The sequence below is a fragment of the Galeopterus variegatus genome, unplaced genomic scaffold (genome assembly GCF_000696425.1).
Source record: "Galeopterus variegatus unplaced genomic scaffold, G_variegatus-3.0.2 Scaffold0, whole genome shotgun sequence".
NCBI lineage: Eukaryota > Metazoa > Chordata > Mammalia > Dermoptera > Cynocephalidae > Galeopterus > Galeopterus variegatus.
Genome location: NW_007726111.1, coordinates 1,865,711 through 1,888,948, shown reverse-complemented (window position 1 = coordinate 1,888,948; position 23,238 = coordinate 1,865,711). Strand labels below are relative to the sequence as shown.

At 33.6% G+C, this 23,238-nt stretch overlaps 1 protein-coding gene across 3 annotated transcripts in view; it reads right to left on the bottom strand.

Moving 5' to 3' along the window:
* The window catches only part of PCLO (piccolo presynaptic cytomatrix protein), a 421,017-nt gene that overhangs the window by 167,982 nt on the left and 229,797 nt on the right, over positions 1 to 23,238 (bottom strand). For all 3 annotated transcript variants that reach the window (XM_008589167.1, XM_008563007.1, XM_008566033.1), the window contains exons 8-9: positions 19,687 to 19,823; positions 13,575 to 13,665 (exon numbers count right to left, since the gene is read on the bottom strand). In XM_008589167.1, the coding sequence (XP_008587389.1) occupies positions 13,575 to 13,665; positions 19,687 to 19,823 (228 nt within the window). The remainder of the gene's footprint in view (positions 1 to 13,574; positions 13,666 to 19,686; positions 19,824 to 23,238) is intronic.

Sequence of the window (23,238 nt, the reverse complement as noted above, 5' to 3'; positions counted from 1 at the left end):
GATTGCTGCCTCATGAGATCATGACCAAGGGACGTGATTAAGCCATGTCTAGATTCTTGACCCATGAAAACCATGAGATACTGGATGTGTGTTGTTTTAAGCTACTAAATTTGATATTTGATGATAGAAAACTAATTCAGGAATGAAAGTTATAGTTTGAGTTTTCTGTGACCAAAATATATATGGACATTTTCTTGATAACAAAACTCGCAGAACATTTGTGTTTATAGTAGTTACGATACTCGTAGAGGGTAGAAATGAAAAGGAAAATGGGACATGACATATGAACCCTTTGCTTTTCATTAACAAAGAGGAGGAGCTGTTGTATTGGTTGTGCAATGTTGGGGTTCTGGTATGATATGTGGAGCAAGTACATGGTATCTAGGTAGAACTAAATACATACTCGAATGAGTAATGAACGGATGAACACTGAAATGCCTCTTTTTCTCCAAGTGGGGCTAATGTATCAGTGATAATGGTGTCAAAAATAATTATCTACCTTTTGTTCTATTGTTAGAAAATATCTTTAAAATTGCATTATCTCATTAGATTCTAAAATAAAAAAGCAAACAGACAAAGGAACAAACCCTATATTTTACATGTGAGAAAGATGAGGCTTCGTGAGGGTGAGTGCTCAAGACAACACAGCTAATATATGGGAAAGCTAGAGTGAAGCCCACACTTTTGCTCCAAGTAAGTGACTTGGCAGTGTGTCTCCTGTCTGGTTAATGCCAGCACACCTGGTTTGGAATCAGAAAGTAAGGGTTGGAGAGCAGCGCACTACAGCCCTTCCTTGCTCCATCAGTTCTAGAGAGAAGAGTGATGGCAGAGGCTGCAATCAGATCATTAAAAGGAGAAAGTACCATGGTATGAAAAAGGTGGGAGCCAGAATCTACCAGAAGATTAAGGAAAGGAAATGTTTCTGGCTTTTAGGCAGCCCACAAATGATACTGTACAATTTAATTTGTAACTGCAAGTGATTAGTTGGGAAAGATTATATTTGTTTTGTCAGTACAATTTCTACTTTTGTATGCCTGTGTACATTTCTATGCCATGTTTACATCTATCTTTAGCAAACGTTACAGAGATGAAATTTTTATATATTTTAATATTACACCTTTTATCATTATAATACAAATATGATTTCCATATATATCTGTTAAATAAATAATTGGATTAATATTTATATATCTTGGTATGCAAATGAGTAATGCTCTAAATTTGCTGAGCCACTTTAGGGATATAAATGAAATTCAGATATCCGTGTTATTTTAACACTACAGGCTGAAACTGTTCTCATCAAAATCAATTTGCTTTTGGTGAAGAAAGTATCCAACACAGTTCAACAGCTTCTACTTGCCAATATAAGATGATTTTTTTCTTTATTAAAGATTTATTTAGAACAGGTATTTTCAGTTATTTTCTTTAATCCATTAAAAATTATTACTACTATCTGGAATGGACAAAAAATATGTTACATAGTGTTAGATGACTGGACTAAGAATATTTAAACAACCCATTGAAATTATGCTTTAAACAAAAAGTGAGTTCCTTCATTTTTTTCCATCTAATTTTGTATTACATCAGACTTATTGATATTTTAATCATCAAAACATCTCAAAATATATGACTTTGAAGAGATGGATTCTATCTGAGTTTTGTACCCTGAACCAATATTATTTTATATTTAATATATTATTTGATTTTTTTCAGTCTCTTTAGTATTATCTTCAGGGAAGTAAGGAAAGAGAAAGTAACTAAAACTTCTGTAGTTTCTCCTCTGTTTTCCTAGAGTTTTTTCCTATGACACTATTCTTTTTTGTATTGTCTTTTTTAACGATCTCTGAAACGTTTTGAGTTAGGTACTACACATAGCATTTTCAGGACAAAGCAGCTGAAACTAAAAAGGTTAGAAACTTGCTGTAGGTTGTCCAGGATATAGAAAAGCTAAGATTAGAACCCATTGTTTTATTTTGACTCCCACATTGTTGTTTTTTCTATATAACTTTGGCCATCATTTTAATTGCCAAGAAAACATTCTAGAAGATCACTATAAATCTACTTTTATTGAATCACATTTCTTCTTGCCCTTTTCTCCATGGCCAATTCACATAGATTTTATATTTATACCCTTACATTTCACATTAATAATACCATTTTTCCTCCTCTCTTATAGGTTAAATATCTTAAATGTTTTCACCCCCTCCTAACGGGATCAATTATTCATTCCTTTAATTTTATTTTATTAAGAATACTGAGAAAAATGTGTCAAACTACTTCCAGCTGAAAATAAAGCCTATAATGTCACTTCCTTAGCAGGAACACAATATACAAATAATATTTATCCTGACAGATGTCAGAAGAAGTGGTAATGTTTCTATGAAACTAACCCTGATGACAAAAACTCCCTTTGTTACTGAGAAAGTGAATGCAAGTTTTCACCAAATTTATCAGGAAGAAATTGTGATTTTGGAAGAGGTTTAACCTGAACCTTATTTTATTTCTGTAGTTTTATACTCATTTTTTTTTTCCTGAAAATAACTAAAGAGGCTCACGATAGAAAATTGAATTGTATATAATTGCACTGGTAAAACAATAAAAGAAAAGGCCATCTATTATGGGGAGGTAGAAACTTAGGTGTCAATGCCTGCTTTGTAAGCTCTGTTCAGTTCTACAAAAGTTCCAGTGGTGAGGACATAACGCACATGTCCTCAAGATGACAATTATACTTTCTCTTGGTCTTCCATGAGAAGCAGAAGAAATGACATAATTGTTTTAGCACTTTCTATTCTAAGTATCAGCTGATCTAAAAAATTAGCTTTTTCATGAAATGTTCATGTCAATGATGTTGGAGAAATGTTAAATGCGTATTAGACGTAACTTATCAAAATCATACAAAATAGCTCACCATATTTTTGCTTCAGTTCCTCCTTACTTGACATAGCATATTTGAGAACAGCAGTACAGTCTCATACAAAGCTGATCAAACTTTTTTTAGAAAATGGTGTATTCTTTTTCATTATGGTTAAGTTTCCTTCAGAATTTGACTTTGAAGCAAACAAAATGAAACAATTTCTTCTTAAAAGATCTCATAAAGCAAGCTATATTTTTAACGATTTTAAAGATGTCAATGCTGCTATCAAATTAAATTCAGACTCTGTCTACCTGGCCTACCATGATTTGACCCTAACTTTTCATATACTCTGGTCTCTTTTATATACTCTGTGGTATAGCAAAACCAAACAAACAAAATAACAATAATCTCTTACCCTGCATATTAAATAGATAAGTCACTGAAAGAAAATAAACAGAGCTAATTGTGGTCTAAAGCCTAAATTAAGACTCAGTATTATGGACTGCCTCATTTTCTGGTGAAACCAAAAAAGGCCATACCATAAATCCTCACCACCCCACCCCCAACTCTGCTGTCATGGATCAGGTCCCCTAGCCAAACAACCCTCCTTATCAAGGGGATCAGTTGCAGTTCGTACTTATCCCTGAGTAGGGGGTTTCAGTTTCTTGCCAATCTGAGGAATTATTCATCCAAGCCAGTCATATCTTCCTGCAGGAACCAGGGGAAGCCCCAACCTCTCTAAAAAGCTGCCTCTCACAGCCCTTGATTCACTCTGTTCCTGAGTACAAACCCCACGTGGCCCTGTGTTGTGTGTGGTGTCCTGCTCCCCAGAAGTGTGAGAATATGTGACTAATGAACTGCTGTTGATCTCATCTGCCCAGCACCACGTGTCTCATGCTTGGCTCTCACTATAACCCCAGGATGGATGGAAATCCCTCCCTCACCAACCAGGTGTGTAGTAGGCAATTAAACTATTAACCATAGGACTAAATATCAACCTGATAATCAGTCAAAGAAATAATACTTAAAACAACATGACAGACACTTCTGGTCAAAATGGCAGAATAGATGGCCCCCAGTGCCACTCTCTCCCACAAATCAACCAATTCACAACTATAAAAAAGCAACAACAACCAAGCTGGGACTGCTAGAGCTCAGGGGAAGAGGAGGAGAGACCTACAGAGTGGATGAAGGTGGGAGAAACCACGATGAGAGAATGAAAAGACTGCTCTGACCCTTTTGAGCCCCAGCCACTTCCAGGATGGAGCTGCTGAGTGTGCAGAGCAGGAGCTGGCAAAAGCCATGGCTGTGCCCTTTGGATGGAGTTGCTTGGAGGCAGCAGGGGAGAAGAGGGCTTTGGTGGGCCTCAGGCCAGCAAGACTACTAACAGGGTTCCCATGGACCCACATAGGAGAGAGGAGTCACAACAACTGAAAAAAGGAGCCACTCAAAGGCCAGTGAGTCATCACAAGGGACTGGTGAATGGACTGTCCCATGGGAAGTATTTGCAGCACAGGTGTTGGGGGAGACAGGCCCACCAAGAGAACACTGGGGCACAGCAAGAATGGCTGATCTGCCCTTGAATCAGCACAGGACCACTCAGTGGAGACTGGTCAGGAATATAGAACTGCAGGGGGAGCAGTTTGATGAATAGACTTGGGCCCAGACCAGAGTTTCCACACAACCCAGGTTCACTAGATTTCACTAGACCTGGAAATACCTATAAGGTCAACCATTAAAACCTGAGCTGCACAAAAAGCCTTCCCTAGGGACTCAGCTGCAAAGCAGCAATTTAGCTCAATCACAGAACTCAAGTACTGGTCCCCACAGGAAGTTTCCCCATTTTAGAAGTAAGCAAAGGGCAACAAATTAGATTCAGTGCAGAGTTTAAGTGGTGGGAACAATGAATAATCCAACACAGAACTGAAAGAAAAAATAAAGTACTTGCAACCAGAGACAAAGTTTGATATTAACTATAAAGGTCTCATTTCACCAAAGAACACTTATAACATCTAGAATGACCAGAAGTCCCCTGGACTACCAAGCCAGAAAGTGGGGAGGGCTGAGGCCTCAGCCATGCCCCTTGACACCCACAACCAGTCTCAAGGGTGGGGGATGAGGGTCTCAGCCACACCCCCCAACACATGCAACCACCCCAGTGACCACCACTGAGCCACTACAAGACGTGCCCTGGGCTCTCCCAAGTTGGGGCAGTAGGGGGCCTTGGGCCTCAGCCACACCCCACTGACATCTGCAGTCAGCCCAGTGATGACCACTGAGCCACCACAGGAAGCACCCCAGGCTCTCCCAAGCTGGGATGGTGGGGGGCCTTAGGCCTTGGCCATGCCCGTCTCGACACCTGCAGCCAGTCCAGTGGCAAGCAGCAAGCCTCAGCAAGAAGGGACCTGGGTTTCTGAGCTGAGGTGGTGGGGTTTAAGGGCTTTTGCCATACCCCCCTGACATCTGCATCGAGCCAGGCAATGACCAAGGCCCTGCTGGAAGCCCCCTGGTCTCCCCTGTGGGAATGAGGGGGATGCCACAGGCCTCATTCCCACCCCCCTCCTTCCTCCTTCTTTCATCTCATTTCCTTCCTTTTTACCCTCTCCCCCTCCCTCCCAACTGCTCTGCAACAATATCCTAGAATGTAAAAAAATAATATTAATAAAAATACATTTTCTTTTGAAAAAAATGACATAAAATTTAGCTTCTGAACTAAGTTAAAAAAAGATATATATTTAAAAGAATATCATTTAAAATTTCTACAGTGAACAGCAAATGAAAAAACAATTTCTTAGTTTGGGAGTGCAAATTTGTAGAACTTTTCCAGTAAGAAATTTGAAAAGATGTCTAAGGAATATCCAAAATATCCTTTCCTGATTACCTAGTAATTTTACTTCTGGGAATATAGTCTAAGGAAATAATAAATACTGTGGTAGTAGTTTTTCATTGAAGCATTGTTATAATAGTGGAAAAGGGGAGACAGCATAAATGTCAAACAATTGAGAAATGACTGAAGTAAATAATTAAACATCTCTACAACATAATAAAGCCACTCATTAAATTTACAGTATTAAAGAATTTTTGATGTAACAATGAATACCTTTATTAGGCAATTTATATTATATTAAAATATGTATGTAAACTACATTACATTACTTTCAACTTTGAGTGTGTGTGTGTACATGTGTATAAAAAAGACAGAAAAAAAAGGAAGAAAATATAAGTTGTGAAATTAAGATGACTTTTATTTTTGGCTATATACTTTTTACCACTAATATATTTTTCAGGTACCAGGGAGAGTCCAAACTATGAGACATCCCTAGCCAAAAGATAGTTACGAGATGTGCAGAAGTTCCAGTAAGAAGTAAAACCATGGGCATACTTGGAAACAGGCAGACTAAAAACTGCTTGAACTTTGAATATTCTCCCCAGTCTATACACAAATCCATCAACGAAACTTTATAGCTTTATAAGTAGGTTTACAGTGCTCAAGCACAACTTCTGGCCAATCATTAGCTACTCACTAAACTATTCAGACACAATCCCCAAGAATCTGGTTTTAAAATAAAACAATACAACAATAACAATAGTAATAATAATGATAATGACAATCACAAGAATCTGAGCAGAGGCATCAGTTTTCACATACCACAGAAGAGATTTCCCCTAGGGAGAAAATATAAATCCAATGTTGCTATATATATTATCTAAAACTTCTGGCTTTCTAGCAAAAATATATGATATATGCAAAGACACAGGAAAGTATGGCCCACGCTCAGGAAAAATCAACTGACCAAACAAACAATGTAATAACAGAACTAGAGATTGAGAACCGAAGAGACTGGAACTCCCCAAATACTTGGTAATTAAAAACATGTTTCTAAATAAACAATGGGTAGAAGAAAAAACTACAAGCTGGATTAGAAAATACTTTGAAATGAATAAAAATGAGAATAAAACTCACAGGTGCAGTAAATCAGTGCTTAGAGGAAAACATATAGTTTTAAATGTCTATATCAGAAAATAAGAAAGGTCTTAAATCAATAATGTAACTTTTTATCTTAAGGAAATAGAAAAAGAAGAGCTAACTAAACACAAAACAAGTATAAGAAAAGAAATAAATGGTATTTAGATCAGAAATTGATAAAATAGAACACAGAAAAATAATAGAAAAAGTCAATAAAAGCAAAAGTTGGGTCTTTGAAAAAATTGGCAAAATTGACAAATCTTCAGAAAGACAATCTTCAAGAGACATAAATAATCAAATTCAGAAATGTAAAAAGGCACATAATCATGACTCAAGAGAAATAAAAAGGATTATAAGAAAATATTAATATGTTTATGACAAAAATTATAAAATTTAGAAAAAATGGCACATTTCTAGAAGATTCAAATTACCAAACTGAAACAAGAAGAAATAGAACATCTAAATAGATTTATTACAAGTAAAGAGATCGAATTAACAACTAAACGTCTTACCACAAAGAAAAGTTCAGGCCAAGTGACTTCACCGGTAAATTCTATCAAATATTCAAAAAATAAATATTACTAATACTAATTTCTCACACACTCTTCTAGAAAAATAAAGGTAAGAACACTTGCCAACACATTCCACACAGTCATTATTACAAGTCCACTCGAAAACATCACAAGAAAAGAATCTACAGAAAAATATCCCTCATGAACATCAACACACAATTCCTTAACAAAGCAAACTAAATCATGAAACATACAAAGGATTATACACCATCAACAAATGGAAATCATCCTAGGAATACAAGGTTGTTTTAATATCCAAAAATCAATTAAAATGCATCCTATTAATAGCATGAAGGACAAAGAACACATGATTACCTCAATATACACAGTAGCAGTTTTGAACAAACTCTCACATGCACTCATGATAAAAACTCTGAACAAACTAAAAATGCAAAGGAACTTTCTAAACCTAATAAAAGACATCTACCCCAAATCTATGGATAAGGTCATAATTGTGAAAGATTGATTATTTTCCCCACAGAGGTAATGAAGCAAGGATGTCTACTGTTACTAATTTATTCAAGCTTTGTACAGCAAGTTTTAGCCAGTGCAGTAGTAAAAAAAAACAAAACAAAACAAAAAAACAAAAAAAACTAAATTAAACATATCCAAATTAGAATAAAAGAAATAAACTCTTCATTTGCAGATGACATGATCTAGCATGTAGAAAATCATAAGAATTCCACAAAAACCTATTAGAACTAAGAACAACATCTGCAAGGTTATAAGCTAAAAGGTCAATATGCAGTAATCAACTATATTTCTACATATTGGCAGTGAATATTCCAAAACTGAATTAAGAAAACAACTTCATTTACAATAGCATCAAAAAGAATAAAATATTTTGGATCACATTTAATAAAAGAAATGCTAGACTTGAACATGAAAAATGACAAGACTCACTGAGAGAAATTAAAGGAGATCTAATTAATTGCAGAGGTACTTAATGTTCATGGATTGGAAGACTCAAAGTTATTAAATACCAATTCTCTCCAAATTGATCTATAAAATTTTAATGCAATTCCTATCACAATCACAGCAGGCTGATCCTAAAATTTTATCAAAATTAAGAGGATCTAGAATAGTCTAGAATCAAACCTTGAATCATAAAATGTTGACTTACGCTGCCAGACTTCAAAACTTAAAAAAAAGTGTAGTAATCAAGGGTATACAATATTGGTGTATTGACATGTAGGCATATAGTCCAAGGGAACAGAAAGAATCCAAAAACAATTATACTGATGATAGATTGATTTCTGACGAAGATGCCAAGGCAATTCAATGGGGAAAATTTTTTTCAACAAAAAGTGCTTGCATGATCAGATGTCTATTTGAGGTTAAAAAAAAAAAAAACTTGGACCCCTGCCTCATACCATATAAAAAATCAACACAAAATAGATCAGAGACTAAAATGTATAAAGAAAACATGAGAGCTACTTTGTGACTTTGAGATATTCAAAGAGTTCTTAAGATGCTATCAAGAGCAATACGGTCCATAAAAAAAAATCGATTGCACTAATTAAAATGTAAAACTTTTCCGATAAAAGACTCCAGTTTAAAAAAAAAAAGACAAGACAGACTTGAAGGAAATACATGCACATCATACACCTTCTAAAGGACTTGTATTCAAAATATATAAAGAACTCTTTCAATTCAATAAGAAGAAAAACAGCCCAAATAAAAAATGCTCAAAAGGTTTGAATAAGCATTCACCAAAGTAGACACATACATTGCTTATAAATGCATAAAAAGATGCTCAAAATCATGCCATTAGGGGAAATGCAAATTAAAACAACAAGACATCACCAACACCAACATAAAATACAGCAGAATTTACCAAGTATTATAGCAATGGTATGAAGGAAGTGGAATCCTTAGACATTGCTGCCAGGAAAGTAAAATGGTACACTCACCTTGAAAAATCAACCAACAAAAATAACATATATCATACTAAAACTTGTGTGCATACTAAAACTTGTTACTAAAGTATGAGTAAGTTGAAGACCAGGGTCTTTGCTGTATTACTTCTATTAACTCAGCACTCTACACAATTTGTCATACCATGTGTTTTAAATGGATATCAATGAATAAACATTTTAAAATGCATCCACTGTGAGCTATAGAAACATTTACAAAATGTATTTTTCATACAAATTTTATGAAGTCTTTTTTTAATGGGGCAAAAATAAAGCATATTTACATTTTTTTTTTTTACCTTCTCTGCAAATATCTTGCAAATGTTTTTTTATAAACTGGAAAAAAAATCCAATGGAAAAAGAAAATGTAAAATATCCAAGCAATGGAATATATTTAGCAACAAAAAGGAGCAAACACTGATACACGCTATAACACACTTACCTAAACAATTTTGGTTAAATGAAAAAAGCCAGACACCAAAACTGCATATTGTGTGACTCCATTTTTAAGGAATGCTTAGAAAAGGCAAACTTACAGAGGCAGAAAGTAAAACAGTAGTTACTGCAGCTGGGTGAGGGTTGCTGGAAGTAGAAATTGCTAGCAGGCTCAAGGGAACTTTTGTAATGATGAAAATTTCTAAAATTTTCATGGTGTACACCTCCATAAATTTATTGAGGACATTGATTCATACACTAACCATGGGTATTTATGATATGCAAATTACACCTCAATAAAGTCTGTTAAAATAATGATGATAATAATAAAGAGCTACCCACATTTGGTGCTGCTACCAACAAAGATCCAATGAGATCTGTTTTAGTTTGTCTCCTGTTTCTAAAAACCCAAACGATGATGACTAATGAGGAATAGAAAATGAGCCACTATTTTTTAAGAAGACACTGCTGTCTTCTAAAACTGAACAACATTTTTAATGTTTTTCACTATTAAAATTTCTAATTAGTCTTTCTAGCCTTGCAGATGTAGCCAGCCCATTATGGAACTGTACATAGCAAGTGCCTTTTTTAAAATCAGAAGAATTTCTTTGGCTTGTTTCAACAGCTGTGTTTCTGGAGCCATAAGACAGAGTTCTAAATAAAAAAGACAGAGACTCAGTTTTTTGAGCATTACATTTCCTTTTCTATGTTCATTTCTCTTTAAGAGAGCAGGAAATAGAATTTGTTGAGTGTATAGTAAGTATACAATTTTTTGTTCGGTTCACTTGCAATTATGTCAAATACACGGGGCTCATCTTACTTTACAGATGAATTCATTTATTCTCAAAATTTAAATAAGAGTTAGAGCTGAATTCCAATGCAGATCCTTATGATTCCAAAACTCACAACCTATCTCTCTATTCTGCTCACTTGTGCTTCAAAAAGCACTAAAGGCTTTCAAAACCATTGTATAGTTGTTAGTAAACATTTATAACTACGTCTTTGTAGTCTATAGGTTAAAAGTTAAAAGATCTACTTTATAAAAATTATGGACCATTTAATAGATGATTGTATGGGTGTGTATTTCTCTTTGCACCATTACAAAATTATAAATTATGGTGTGTATGTGTATTGTGTGAATACACTTATACGTATGTAGGTATGGGTATGAACAATAAAGTTTTATAAATTCCTTGGCTTTTTGTCTCACTTGTTCCTAAAATTTTATAGTAAGAACTACTTATATTTTAGGTCCTCCTACTAAAGCAGGAGTAAGTTGAAGATGAAGGTCTTTGTTGTATTAATTCTATTAACCTAGCACTCAACACAATTTGTCATACTATAAGTTTTAAATGGATGAGTATCAATGAATAAATATTTTAAAATTCATCCACTATGAGTTATAGAAACATTTACTAAATGTATTTTTCTTATGAATTGTATGGTTTTCTCTTTTTTTTAATGGGGAGAAAACAACATATTTCCTTTTTTTTTTTTTTTTTTTTTTTAACCTTCTCTGCAAATATCTTCAGAGCAGTGGCTCTCAAGCTTTTGATTTTTGGTTTCAGGAGCCATTTGTACTCTTTAATACTACTGAGAACCTCAAAGAGCTTTTGTTCTGTTTGTAATATAGCCACGTCTATTATGTGCATTATAAATTAAAACTGCCAATAAAAATATTTGTGAATGTATTTAAATAATAATAAGCTTATTTCATGTTAAAATAATTTGTAAAACATAATTTTATAAACAAAAATATATGAGAAGGGTAACATTTTTGCAAATCCTCTTAATTTGGGCTTAATAGAAGACAGCTGAATTCTCAAATCTGCTTCTCTGTATAAGCTCTTGTGATGTCACATGTAGCCTCTGAAACACTCTGCTGTATATTTACAAGAGGATAAGAGTGAAAAAGGCAAATGCTGCTTTAGAATTACTATGAAAATAGCTTTGACCTTATGGACTCCTGAAAGAATCCCAGGGATCACGAGGGTTCCACTGTTCATTTTTTGAGAACCACGCAGGGGAAATAATCAAGAAACACTCTCTATTCCTATCTTCTATCTTGAAATTATTTTTATTTCTGGCCAATAAAATTTCTTTCTTTTATTTGTGAAGTGTGCTTGTTTTATATAATTCTTATAAAATATTTTAATGGGTTCTACACCCAGCTAGAGCCATTTATTAAAATATTATAAAAGGTGCACAGTATTTCTGCTTTCAATGGGTTTATTTAGCCAAAATGAAAATTCACTAATGACCACTTTCCACTTTGTTTGGGAGAGGTTTACTACATTTTATTTTTCACTCCTTCCTCAGTTCCATCTTTATCTTGTTTTACAAAGGCAATTAGATTATTAGCTTCATTAACTTTTTCACTGTTGATGAAGCTGTTGGACACAGCTGGTTTTCTCTAAACATGAGAACAAACAGTAATTTTACAAAATTGTATTATGGAAAATTTTATACATATGGAATTTGTAGTGACAGGACTATAATAAAACCCAATGTGGTTAATCTTCCAGCTCCAACAATGATCAAATCATGGTCAATTTTGTTTTATCTATATCTCCACCATTCTCCATACTTGGCTAATTTTGAAGCAAATCCCAGACACAATATCATTTCATCTGTAAATATTTTAGTATGCATCTCTAAAAGATATACTCAACGGTGACTATAATTAATAACAATATATTGTATTCTTGAAAAATGTTGAGGGAGTGGATGTAAAGTGTTCTTATCACAAAAATAATAACTGTGAGGAAGTGCATATGTTAAATTAGCTAGTTCAAGAAGTAAAAGAAAACAAATACAAATAATGAGTTGTGAAAGATAAATAATAAGGCTGAGGGGATAATTCTTTTAATACAGCATAAAAATAATAATACAGTTAGAAAACATATTTTGATATGAAATTCTGATGACAGAAAAAAATGGTTTGAAGATTTCTATTGTACCTCATGAAGAAGATAATTTTGGCATTTCTGGAAAGTATTATGTTGTTTTGCTTTATGAACTGGAGGAAGTGAAATAGTTTTTAGCAAGTAATTACTTCTACAAAAGGAGCTACTGGATTTTAAGATTCACCCCTGGAATTTTCATCAATACTTAAAATACAGTTTGAATGGCAATAAAATTATGAAAGGTTAAATTATCTGTCTCTGGCAGAAGAAAAATTACCTAATCTTAAAAGGAAAACAACAACATTAGACTCCCAATCGATTCATTCTCTATGAAAATAAACAGAGGAAAATTGCTCAAAGCAAAACCTATTCCACATCTGCATGTTCCATGGTCTCAAATCTGCAAGGAATAATAGCAATTTCACTGCAGAAATATCTCCTTTTGTTCTTTGTTATATCAGTGCTTTTAAAAAACCCCAGCATATATACCGTGTTAGATCTATTACCTATACATATGTCCATACATGAATATATACATTTATGAATTATTTCTGTTGACGTACAGTGTCCATGAAACACAAAGAATATACCTGAGTGAGAACATAGGTACCAGTGAACATATTAACTAAATAGAGCAGAATTATGGAACATTGTAATACCATGCACATTTTAAAAAAAATGCAGTTAATGAAAGGAATGATCTAAATATGTATCATTTAGTAACTCCTCATGCTAGTGATCATGTCATTGATATCTTTTATGTTCAAGTATTAGCCTGCTTATTTTTTTGACATCTTCCAAAACACAATTTTTGATATAAAACTTGGTGTTTTCTAAAATTTAATGAGTCATCTAAGCTGAAGTCCAAATATATGTCAATCTGACATTAGAATAAGAAGAACTAGATTATTTTATTTGCTTTACCTGAAACTGTGTGATCCTTAGAATCTCTTGTTATTTTTATCCTTGCATGAGGAAAGATGTAGTGCACAGTCTTCCCGTTCATCTGTATAATCTAATACACACATGTGACAAGGTGAAAAATCAATGTTAAAGATACTTCAAGTACAATAAACAGAATTAGACTTGTTCATTTAAAAGCCCATTGATTGTCAGTAAAATGTATTAGAAGATTCTCAAATGATAATTTAAGCATCTTACACTAACACTATATAATATTATTGGTTTCTGAGTTCATTATGGTCTTTGCATTTATAACCAATAGCTCTTGCAAACTGATTTGTTGTATTTGGGAAATTAATGAGTGCATGTAACAAATTCTGAAGGATGTCTGTTACTACAGGAGTATGTAGTCAATATTGTTGACAGTGGATAGAGAATGTGTATGAAAAATTGCCAGCTGCCGATTTTGCTCTGGAAAGCCTAGAAACAAAAAGGCATTTTTAATTTTCAGCGATTAGTGGTGCTATGGGAGAAAAGCCAGAGAAGATCCCACCATTTCACATCTCTATCACCATAATTAGGATTGCTTCATGATTATGTTGTTTGATTTTATTGTGGAATTGTACTTCTGCTGAGCACATCTACTAGATGTTTCAGTGTATATTGGATGCTGAGAATAATTCTGTATAAGTAAATAAAGCTATTGCTCATTCTAATAATTTCTGAAGCCTTCTTTATATTCAAAGGTTGTATTACTGATGCTGTTATTTCTTATTCACTACAGATGTTCCATAGACTAGATAGAAGAAGTAACACTTAAAGCTACTGTTGCAATCTGTGATTTCAGTTCTCATTATTGAGAATTGAACCTGAGAATACTACAGAATGCATTATCTCTGTTTCTACCCACTAAAGTGAGGTTTCTGAAACAAAAATAAATTAGCGAATGCAAACTTGTGCTTTATATTTTGTGGAACTTTTCTTTCAAAAGAGATTTGTGAAATAATAAAAGATAGAAATAGTAAAATACTAATTCGTATCTAAATGATAGTATTTATAAAAGTTTATCAGTATGGAGTCTTGTATCTTTTGCCTTAGGAAAATTTTTGACTTAAATTACCAATGAAATAGAGTTTAATAAAGACAGACATTTATATTACCTATTTTAGAATATGCTTAAGAAGTGTGTGGGAATATTAAACCAAAATATTAAACAGAATTTGAAATCAAAGAGATGTACATTTTGCAAAAAATGATTCCTTGGAAAATTTCTGTTGTCTTAATATGCCCTAGTAAGTCCAGATGTAAAATTGTTAGAATTCTGGATATTAAAAGTTACATAGGCATTGAAAAAATGCAAGCTAAAATTATATCCTTTAGCTTTTATTACCTTTAGGAAAGAATAAGCTTACTCAGGCTTGGGATGAATATAAAACACTCCCCCCAAAATAGCAGAATCTTGTGAAATCCAGGAATATATTATATGAATTCTGCATACTAAAACCAAAATATTGTTCACAGGTTTGTAAAAATCCATATAATTCATATTAATGCTATCTTTGTAAACCACAGAAAGCCTTACTCTTTCTCCTTCGCTTCTCTGTCTCACCTTCTATCCTTTGTCTTCCTCATCTTTTCTCCTTTTACTTACCTTCTTCCTCTTCTCCACCCTCTCCTAATCTGCATTAAAAGATCTTTAGTTTTTACTAAAAATTAAACTATGTGCACCGAAAATTCCACAGCTATTAGAAAACTAACCTTTGTTTTAGTATTGTAGATAATACATTAAAATTGGTATATATTATTTCATTTTAATTCAAATACCTTCTAATTTCCTGTATTATAACAATTAATAATGATTTTTAAAGGTCATTTTTTTCCTACTTGGTCAAAAAAAACCTAAAAAATACAATTTTGCCTTTAGTATTATTTCTAATTTCCAGACTGGGGCGAAGTGGATATAATCTCATAGTGCATGTATTGCACAGTTTAGAAGAATAGTCAGGTTTTCTAAGTTTTTCATCAGAGTTTTATCTGCTAGTCAAGATCGCCTTTTAATTTATACCTATGATGATGCAAGTGGAAAGGATGCTGAACATCTTCATTTTCATGAATGCTGCTTTCAGAGCATCTCATAAAATCTTTTGTGGCTTTAGAGACTATCTAAACCACTTCATGAGTCCACTTAATAAATCAAAAACATTAAACTGCCATAATCATGATCAATATGAGCAAAAGTCTATAGAAAGCAGAGGTATTCGTCCCCAATGTATAAAATAGATAGATCTCGGCTTTTTTCTACCATTGCAGGTGAATGAGGAGAGAGTCCTCTAGCAGATGGAGTTACAGGGTAGGTACATGTTCCTTCTACCAAATAAAGTAAAAGAGCAAGTCCAGGGGGAAGAACTAATGTCAAGTGGTACCCCCCCCTCCCCAAGGAGCTGGTCTCTGTTATGTCATTGTCTTTTGCTGATTCTGCATTGACAGAACTGTCATCTGTATGCCTCTCAGAAAAAGGGTTATTCTTCCCTATCTACAAATATTTCAAAAGGAATTATTTTTATAAATCAAACCTTTATATTTATGAAATAATAAGTTTTGTGTTAACATATCTTTTACTTATACAAACATTCACCCATTCCCTCACTTAAATACCATACATGCTACATGCAGGGGACAGAGTGCCCTTTTGGGCTCCTAGCACTGTGCTGGGCACTATATAACATATACACCATGGTGAATGGAACAGAGAATTCCTGCTGTTCAGGACCTCATGGTCTCAGACATAATGTGTGGGAACTACTGGAGCACAAAGGAAGAACACTTACCAACGATTTGTGGGGAGGTGGTGTTAGTAGTGTCAGGGAAATCTTGCAAGACAGGCATGTACATGGAGACCTGAGTGACGAGTAGGTTAGCCAAGAGAATAAAGGAGGAAAAGTGTCCAAGTAGAGGAAACAGAACATTCAAATGTACAGAATAAAGAGAAAGAGTGGTTCTTTCTGAGGAACTCACTGTACCTCAATGCAGCAGTGTCATGGGAATTGCAGAGGAGGTGCGCATTAGCGTAGAGAGTGGAGGCATTTTGTAATAGTCAAGAAGTGTTGACCTTTACAACAACCTTGTGAAAGGGATTAGTCCTACTTGTAGATTAAGGGACTGAGGACAAATTTTAAAAATAAAAGGTTAAGTGAACTGTTCAATTCACAAAGCAGAGTTGAATTTCCATTGACTAGTGTAGCGGTAAACACATATACATATATTATAAAATAAACAAATATGGAGTTGCAGATCTGATTTCTTTTATAGTTACATGATTATGAGACTAAAAAAATTTTCAGAAATATTTTTCTATCCCTCTAATGCATGTTTTACATAAAATATTCTTAAAAGCAGATAAATTAGTGTTTGCATTAGTCAATTTGGTTTTATTACTTTTGCCTCCAGAACATTTTATCAGCATAAATTCTTGTTATGCATACTATTTCAAATAAAAGCATCTGAGTTTACTAGTACTAAGAACTCAATATTACCTTTTTACGAGTAGAGATGCAAAGAAGTGAATAAAACAAGAATGCCATTTTTCTATCTCCACACCAAACATAGTTATGATAAGGTAGAGAGGATGACAGTATTTGAAGGTAAATATTAATGCAAACAAACATGAATTTTGAACTATATATAATTAAGTTTTTGACATTTATGCAATTAAAGCATATGTTATCTTCTTTGTAGCATCTATTTAGAAAAAACTATAAAGAAAATCAAATTATTGCCACAAAAGACCACTACTTTGTTACTTGCTTGGGCAAGGGAGTGGTCATGATCTGGAAGGGGCACTTGGGGGTTTCTGGGGGCAGGCTATGTTCCCTTCCTTGACCTGTGTGGTGATTGTATGGCTGTTCATGTTATAGCTAGTTTATAACATTACATATTTGCAGTTTTTATAACTGTATATATACATCTTTGTTTGTATGTTAGATATCAGAATTAAAATGTAAAAAATTAGGACAATGTAAAAAATTCATTTTAGCCAGAAAATACACATTACTGTATTATATTCACCTAATGAAGATCTTTATGTTTTCTACTTTATCAAAAATAGCAAGAAATTTATTAAATAATTCTCAAATATTCCCTCTCTGATTAATTTTGGCATTACTTTGGTCTATAATTATACATAACATGATGTACTATATTTTCAGTAGATTAAAATCATAAATCCATATACATTAGTAACAGAAAATAAGGAACAAAAAATGTCATTAGGGATATCTGCATCTCATCTGTATAGAATAGAATAAAATTTTAGAAAATAATTTTTGGGTAGAAACAAATTAAATGTATCCTCAAAGAATACTAGTTGAATAAATAAGTTTGAGAAAAGAAAACTATTCTGAGTACTCATGGAAAGAGAAGTGTTGGGTAATAAATGTATAAAAGTTGTTATTTTTTAGCTCTCCAGTGTATATAATTTATCTTATTATGATTTTGTTAAAGTATCTGTGTTTTCATTGACTTGATCTAGGTTTGTTGGGAATACTAAACTTCAGAGAAACGAATGAGATGAGTAAGACATAACAAATATGTCATTTCAGAGAGATTCTTACAATGAAATATATTCAAGGAAGTTATTTTCAATGGACAAATTTATTATTTTAGTAATTGTAGATAAAAAAGGTAAATTTAAGAATTTTAAACATGGTCAGAACTATTTTATTAATTTCTTATTCCTCAGCCAGGTCTATTTGATGAGAGTTGAAATACAACTATAAATACAATTTTAAGAATTAGAATAGCTAAGAAAAGTATAAATCAGTACTGTCTGACATGTTAAAATGAAATACACATAAGTGGAAGTATATTGACATGCTTATAGTAATAAACACAACCCTACATCAAAAAATGTACTAAATATATCAAAAACTAAAGAGCAAATATTTATAATACATAGACTCCCAAGATTTCAAGAAAATAAGATAGTATATAGAAAATCAGAACAGCATTCCAAAAAAAGAAAATTCTATTAAATAGCTAGAAATTTGTTCATGAAAACTGAAATTGCTTAGGAAGAAATCAAACATGAGAGTACAGATAATGTATTTTAGACAGTTCATATACATTCAAAAGACTTGTTTTTTTTTTTGTTTTTTTTTTTTAAATAACCACAATATGGCAAACACTGAATTAAATCATAGTTAAGTTCATATGCGTCTTAGTTATTCAATATGTGGGTGTCTTCTATATCAGTGATTCACTTAAGCAGGATGATTTAGGAGTCAATATAAGCAAAATAAGACAACTGTCTCTTTTGTAGGTATTTTAATGATCATAATGAGTACATAGCTTGTAAATTTCTGGTCTTCTAAGTCAATTGATTTAAGGTCATCTGGCTTACCAGAAGAAACTCCTTCAATTTATCCAACTGTTGGTCTCTTAGGTATCTTTTAAAATTCAACTCAAACATCACCTCATTGTCTCTAAAGTGAGTAAGATCATAAGTTTTGGGATCATACTTACCTAATTGTAAAATATACCTCTAAGTTTCAGTTTATTTATATATAAAATATATCAATTAATGGTATCTACTATATGTGAATTGCTCTGTAGGTAAAATACAAAAATGAATGTAAAACAACGGATATTTCCACATATGAGTAATAGACCCTCTAAAATGTCAGTTCCCTTTTAACCCCCAAAGCAAGCCTTTCTTCTCTCCTAGCTGACTTGGTTTGGTCATCCTCCTATTTGCCATTTCTTAGCACATGAACACACTGTTATTGGAAAGCATGGAAAATTACCCAATCTACTTTACCCAATATTCTGTAAACCCTTAGGCGACCCATGTATTTTCCTTGGTTAGCAGGGCTGGATATGTTATACAAAGTTAATAATTATCTGTAGGAGGAACGATCACTTAAATTGCCTGGTGGAGCAACACAGCTAAGCTCCAATGTCAATCAGTCATAGCTGATGACATTGGTTACTTATTCCTTTAAGTTATTGAAAAAAATTGTTTGTGAACTTGATTTACAAACATCCCATTGATTTTAGGACAATAGAGAGCATTCTAGGGTAAAATTGTCTCTTTTTTTTGATAAATCTAAAATAGATTGCTAAATATAGCACTTACTTGCTCTTGATGTTGACTGAGTGGTCTAGAGTGGACTAATCTTTCTGGAAGTTTTCGGTCCAGACCATGTCCATTTTCCATACGAGACTCCCTGGGTTTATCAAACCAATCTGTTTCCTCACGACGCAGGTGGTAGGCTTTGGAGACCAAGGAAACATCATACATTGCAACCGCAACTAATACAGATGACAGAGGGCAGCAGATGTTCTCAGTAGTAGCATGCACTAGGCTTGTTAACCATACATGCATTTCAAACACAACTCCCAACGGGACCAAAAAAATTATTTTCATTATTATGTTAATATTGTTAAAAATTTTGTACCAAAGAATAACCTAGAAAAAAATGATGCACACAGATATTCAACATCTCAGAGCAAAAAAAAACAAAACAAAATCAAATTTTAAATCCGGAGAGAAAAGAAATTTAGATAGTGATGAAGTAAATAAATGAACAAGTGAATAATCCTCAAAAGAGTCATTTTATTTAACCTCAGTTGGTAAGTTCCCAACTCCTCACCTCTCCCCACAATACACCACTAAAAATCAAAAGGAAATGTGTTCCTTGAGTATGGAAGTTTCCAGTCCCAATAGGTGGCAGTTGGCTTTTACATTGGGTAAGTGAAATTTTTTTGAAAATATGACATTTCTTTGATATTCACAAATAAATAGAAACATTTATTTCTAAAAGGATCCTAGGTGTTATTGCTAGAAACACATGTACACATGTGCCATGAGTACTTGGTAGCCTAATATTAAAAATATATTTATTAAAATTTTAAGATAAAAATAAAACAACTATTTTCTGAAGAGAGCACTGATTTAGGAATTAGATTGAACAGTTGACTGATTGCTTTTTATACTTATACTGTGACAAAACTAGACATCATAAAATATTTTTTGAAAATGCAACCATATTTAAAGTACACAATTGTTATTTTAATTTTTTCATCTCATTCATTAGTACTTCCTAACTATACTTTCTTTGAAACTCCAGCTTCTACAATGCCATTGTTGAATTCTTCTCTCTACCTCATCATAGTTTTCTTTTTCTGTCTATATTTCTGACTATCTTATCTTCCAAAGCTTCCTCCCAAGCCTTTTCCTCCAGCCCATTTCCATTATTTCTTTGCTGGCAGGCCTGGCAAACCCATAGTGTATGCAGTGCCACTCATCTCTACACCTCCTGTGATCTCGATCAGCACTGCTGATTCCCCCCCAATAAACATGGAGTGAAAGACAATGTGTTACGGTTTAGTCCATCTTAGATTTGAGGAAATACAGTATTACGTTCCTAGTTTTTAGTTGCCTATGGACTTGAATGATCTCTCCTATTAGATGCTAAGCTGCTCGAAAACAAGACTCATATCTTCTTTGTTTCTTTTTTCCTCCCTCAAAACAATGTCTTGCACGTGGCATAACATTTAATAAATATTTTCAAAATGAATGCAGCATAGTTAATTAATCATCAACTAGAGAAAGATGTTAAGTATCCTTATTATAATAAACACATTTTAAATAAATATTAATTTGTCCCTTAAATCTCATTAATAGATGCACAATCTGTTTTCACAATCTACTCAGTGATTATTAACGTCTTCCATACTCTTAATTTAAAATGAAGTGACTAAACTTAAAAAAAATTTAACATAATAAATATTTGATAAGTAAATTCAAAAAACGCATTATTTAATCATCAGTCTCTGAAAATATATCACATTATCCTAACCACACTCTTTTTGTCTTCTTATATGCTTTTATTACATATTTCTCATAAAAAGAAAACAATAATCTATACTGATTTTAACAAACAAGTATCCTGAATAACACGGTACATGATTTCATTTGAATACATAACTTTACTAATTACATTTAAAATACAATTCTTTAAAACAGGTGTGTTTTCCTTGGCTGTATCTATACAAATAAGACAGAATCTCAACCTGATCAACTTTGTTGTCAATTTATTTCCAGTTCTGATTATACACTTTGATTTTCTGCTATTTTGTATAATAACTCTACATGTAACTGAATGAGGATGTCTTTTTTTGTTTGTTTGTTTGTTTTTTGTCTTTTTTCGTGTCCGGCAATGGATCGCAACCCTCAGTGTCGCGCCCGTACCGGACCGGGACCAGCACGGGATCGCAACCCTCGGTGTTGCTCCCGCACCTCGCTCAGCCAGTGAGCGGCCGGTCTGTATGTGGGATCCGAACCCTCGGCGGGAGCGCCGCCGCGCTTCCAAGTGGCGCACTGTAGCAGTGTGCCACCGGGCTGGCCCTGAATGAGGATGTCTAACATACTTTGCACAGGAATTTTTAATCAGCTAAGGGCATCTAGATTGAGTGAATTTGCTTTTGTATTGGATTCTGTCTTCATTCTTTAGAGCCAGGTGTACATAAATGTTAATTGTTTATGACCACAATCATCTAATTTGCTGTGGCAGAGCCTCACTTTAAAAATTTAATTTTATAGACCGGCCCGGTGGCGCACTCAGTAGAGTGCAGTGCTTGGGAGCACGGCAGCGCTCCCGCCGAGGGTTCAGATCCCATATAGAGACCAGTCTGCTCACTGGTTGAGCGTGGTGTGGGCGCGACACTGAGGGTTGCGATCCCATTACTGGTCACGAAAAAAGACAAAAAGGAAAAAAAAATTTAATTTTATAACAACAATAGCATTTTCCAAATTAGTTTAAATAATTTGATGGAGATTAACCTCCCTTCTTTTAAAGTTGGTAATATTTCCTTGAATTCTTAAATGTAAAATATGACTTACCTATTTTTAGGTCTAGTATTGTTCACAGCCAGCAGTTACATGAAGAGTTTAATTCTCCTTAGTATTAAATATTAGTCCATTTTTTTTGAAGCCTGCATATATTGATACTTTTGGGGGGGGATGGCATGGAGTTCATTTTGAAAGAATGTTTCCAACAAAAGATTTGTGGTAGTAGAAATAAATGTAACTTGACTGTTTCTAGCTTAGCTTCAAGCTGATGGCCATAAATATTAAGCAACATAATTTATGTCTATCTAGATTTCACCACAAATGAGATATTTCAAAATTAACTATAGTCTTAAAGAATACATCTAAAAAACAACTTATAGTCTGTATCCTAGAGTTTAAATGAATTCAGACAAAGCATATAATGAACAATTTAAAAGTGGTTAAATTTGTTTTGTCTACATGCTACTAAATAACCTGCTGTATCTTCTACTATTCAAAATTATCTTAGAATCTAAGGAAAATATGAAAATGTGGTATATATACACAAAGAAATACTACTCTGCCATTCACAGCAACATAGATGAACTTCTAATTTTAGAGAAAATTATGTTAAGTAATTATGTTAAGATAAGCCAGGCACAGAAAGAGAAATACCACATGTCCTCACTCACAAGTGGGAACTAAAAAATAAACGGGGGGGGCCGGCCCGGTGGCGCACTGGATAAGTGCGCCACTTGGGAAGCGCGGCGGCGCTCCCGCCCGAGGGTTCGGATCCCACATACAGGCCGGTTCCCGCTCACTGGCTGAGCGGGGCGCGGGAGCGACGCCGAGGGT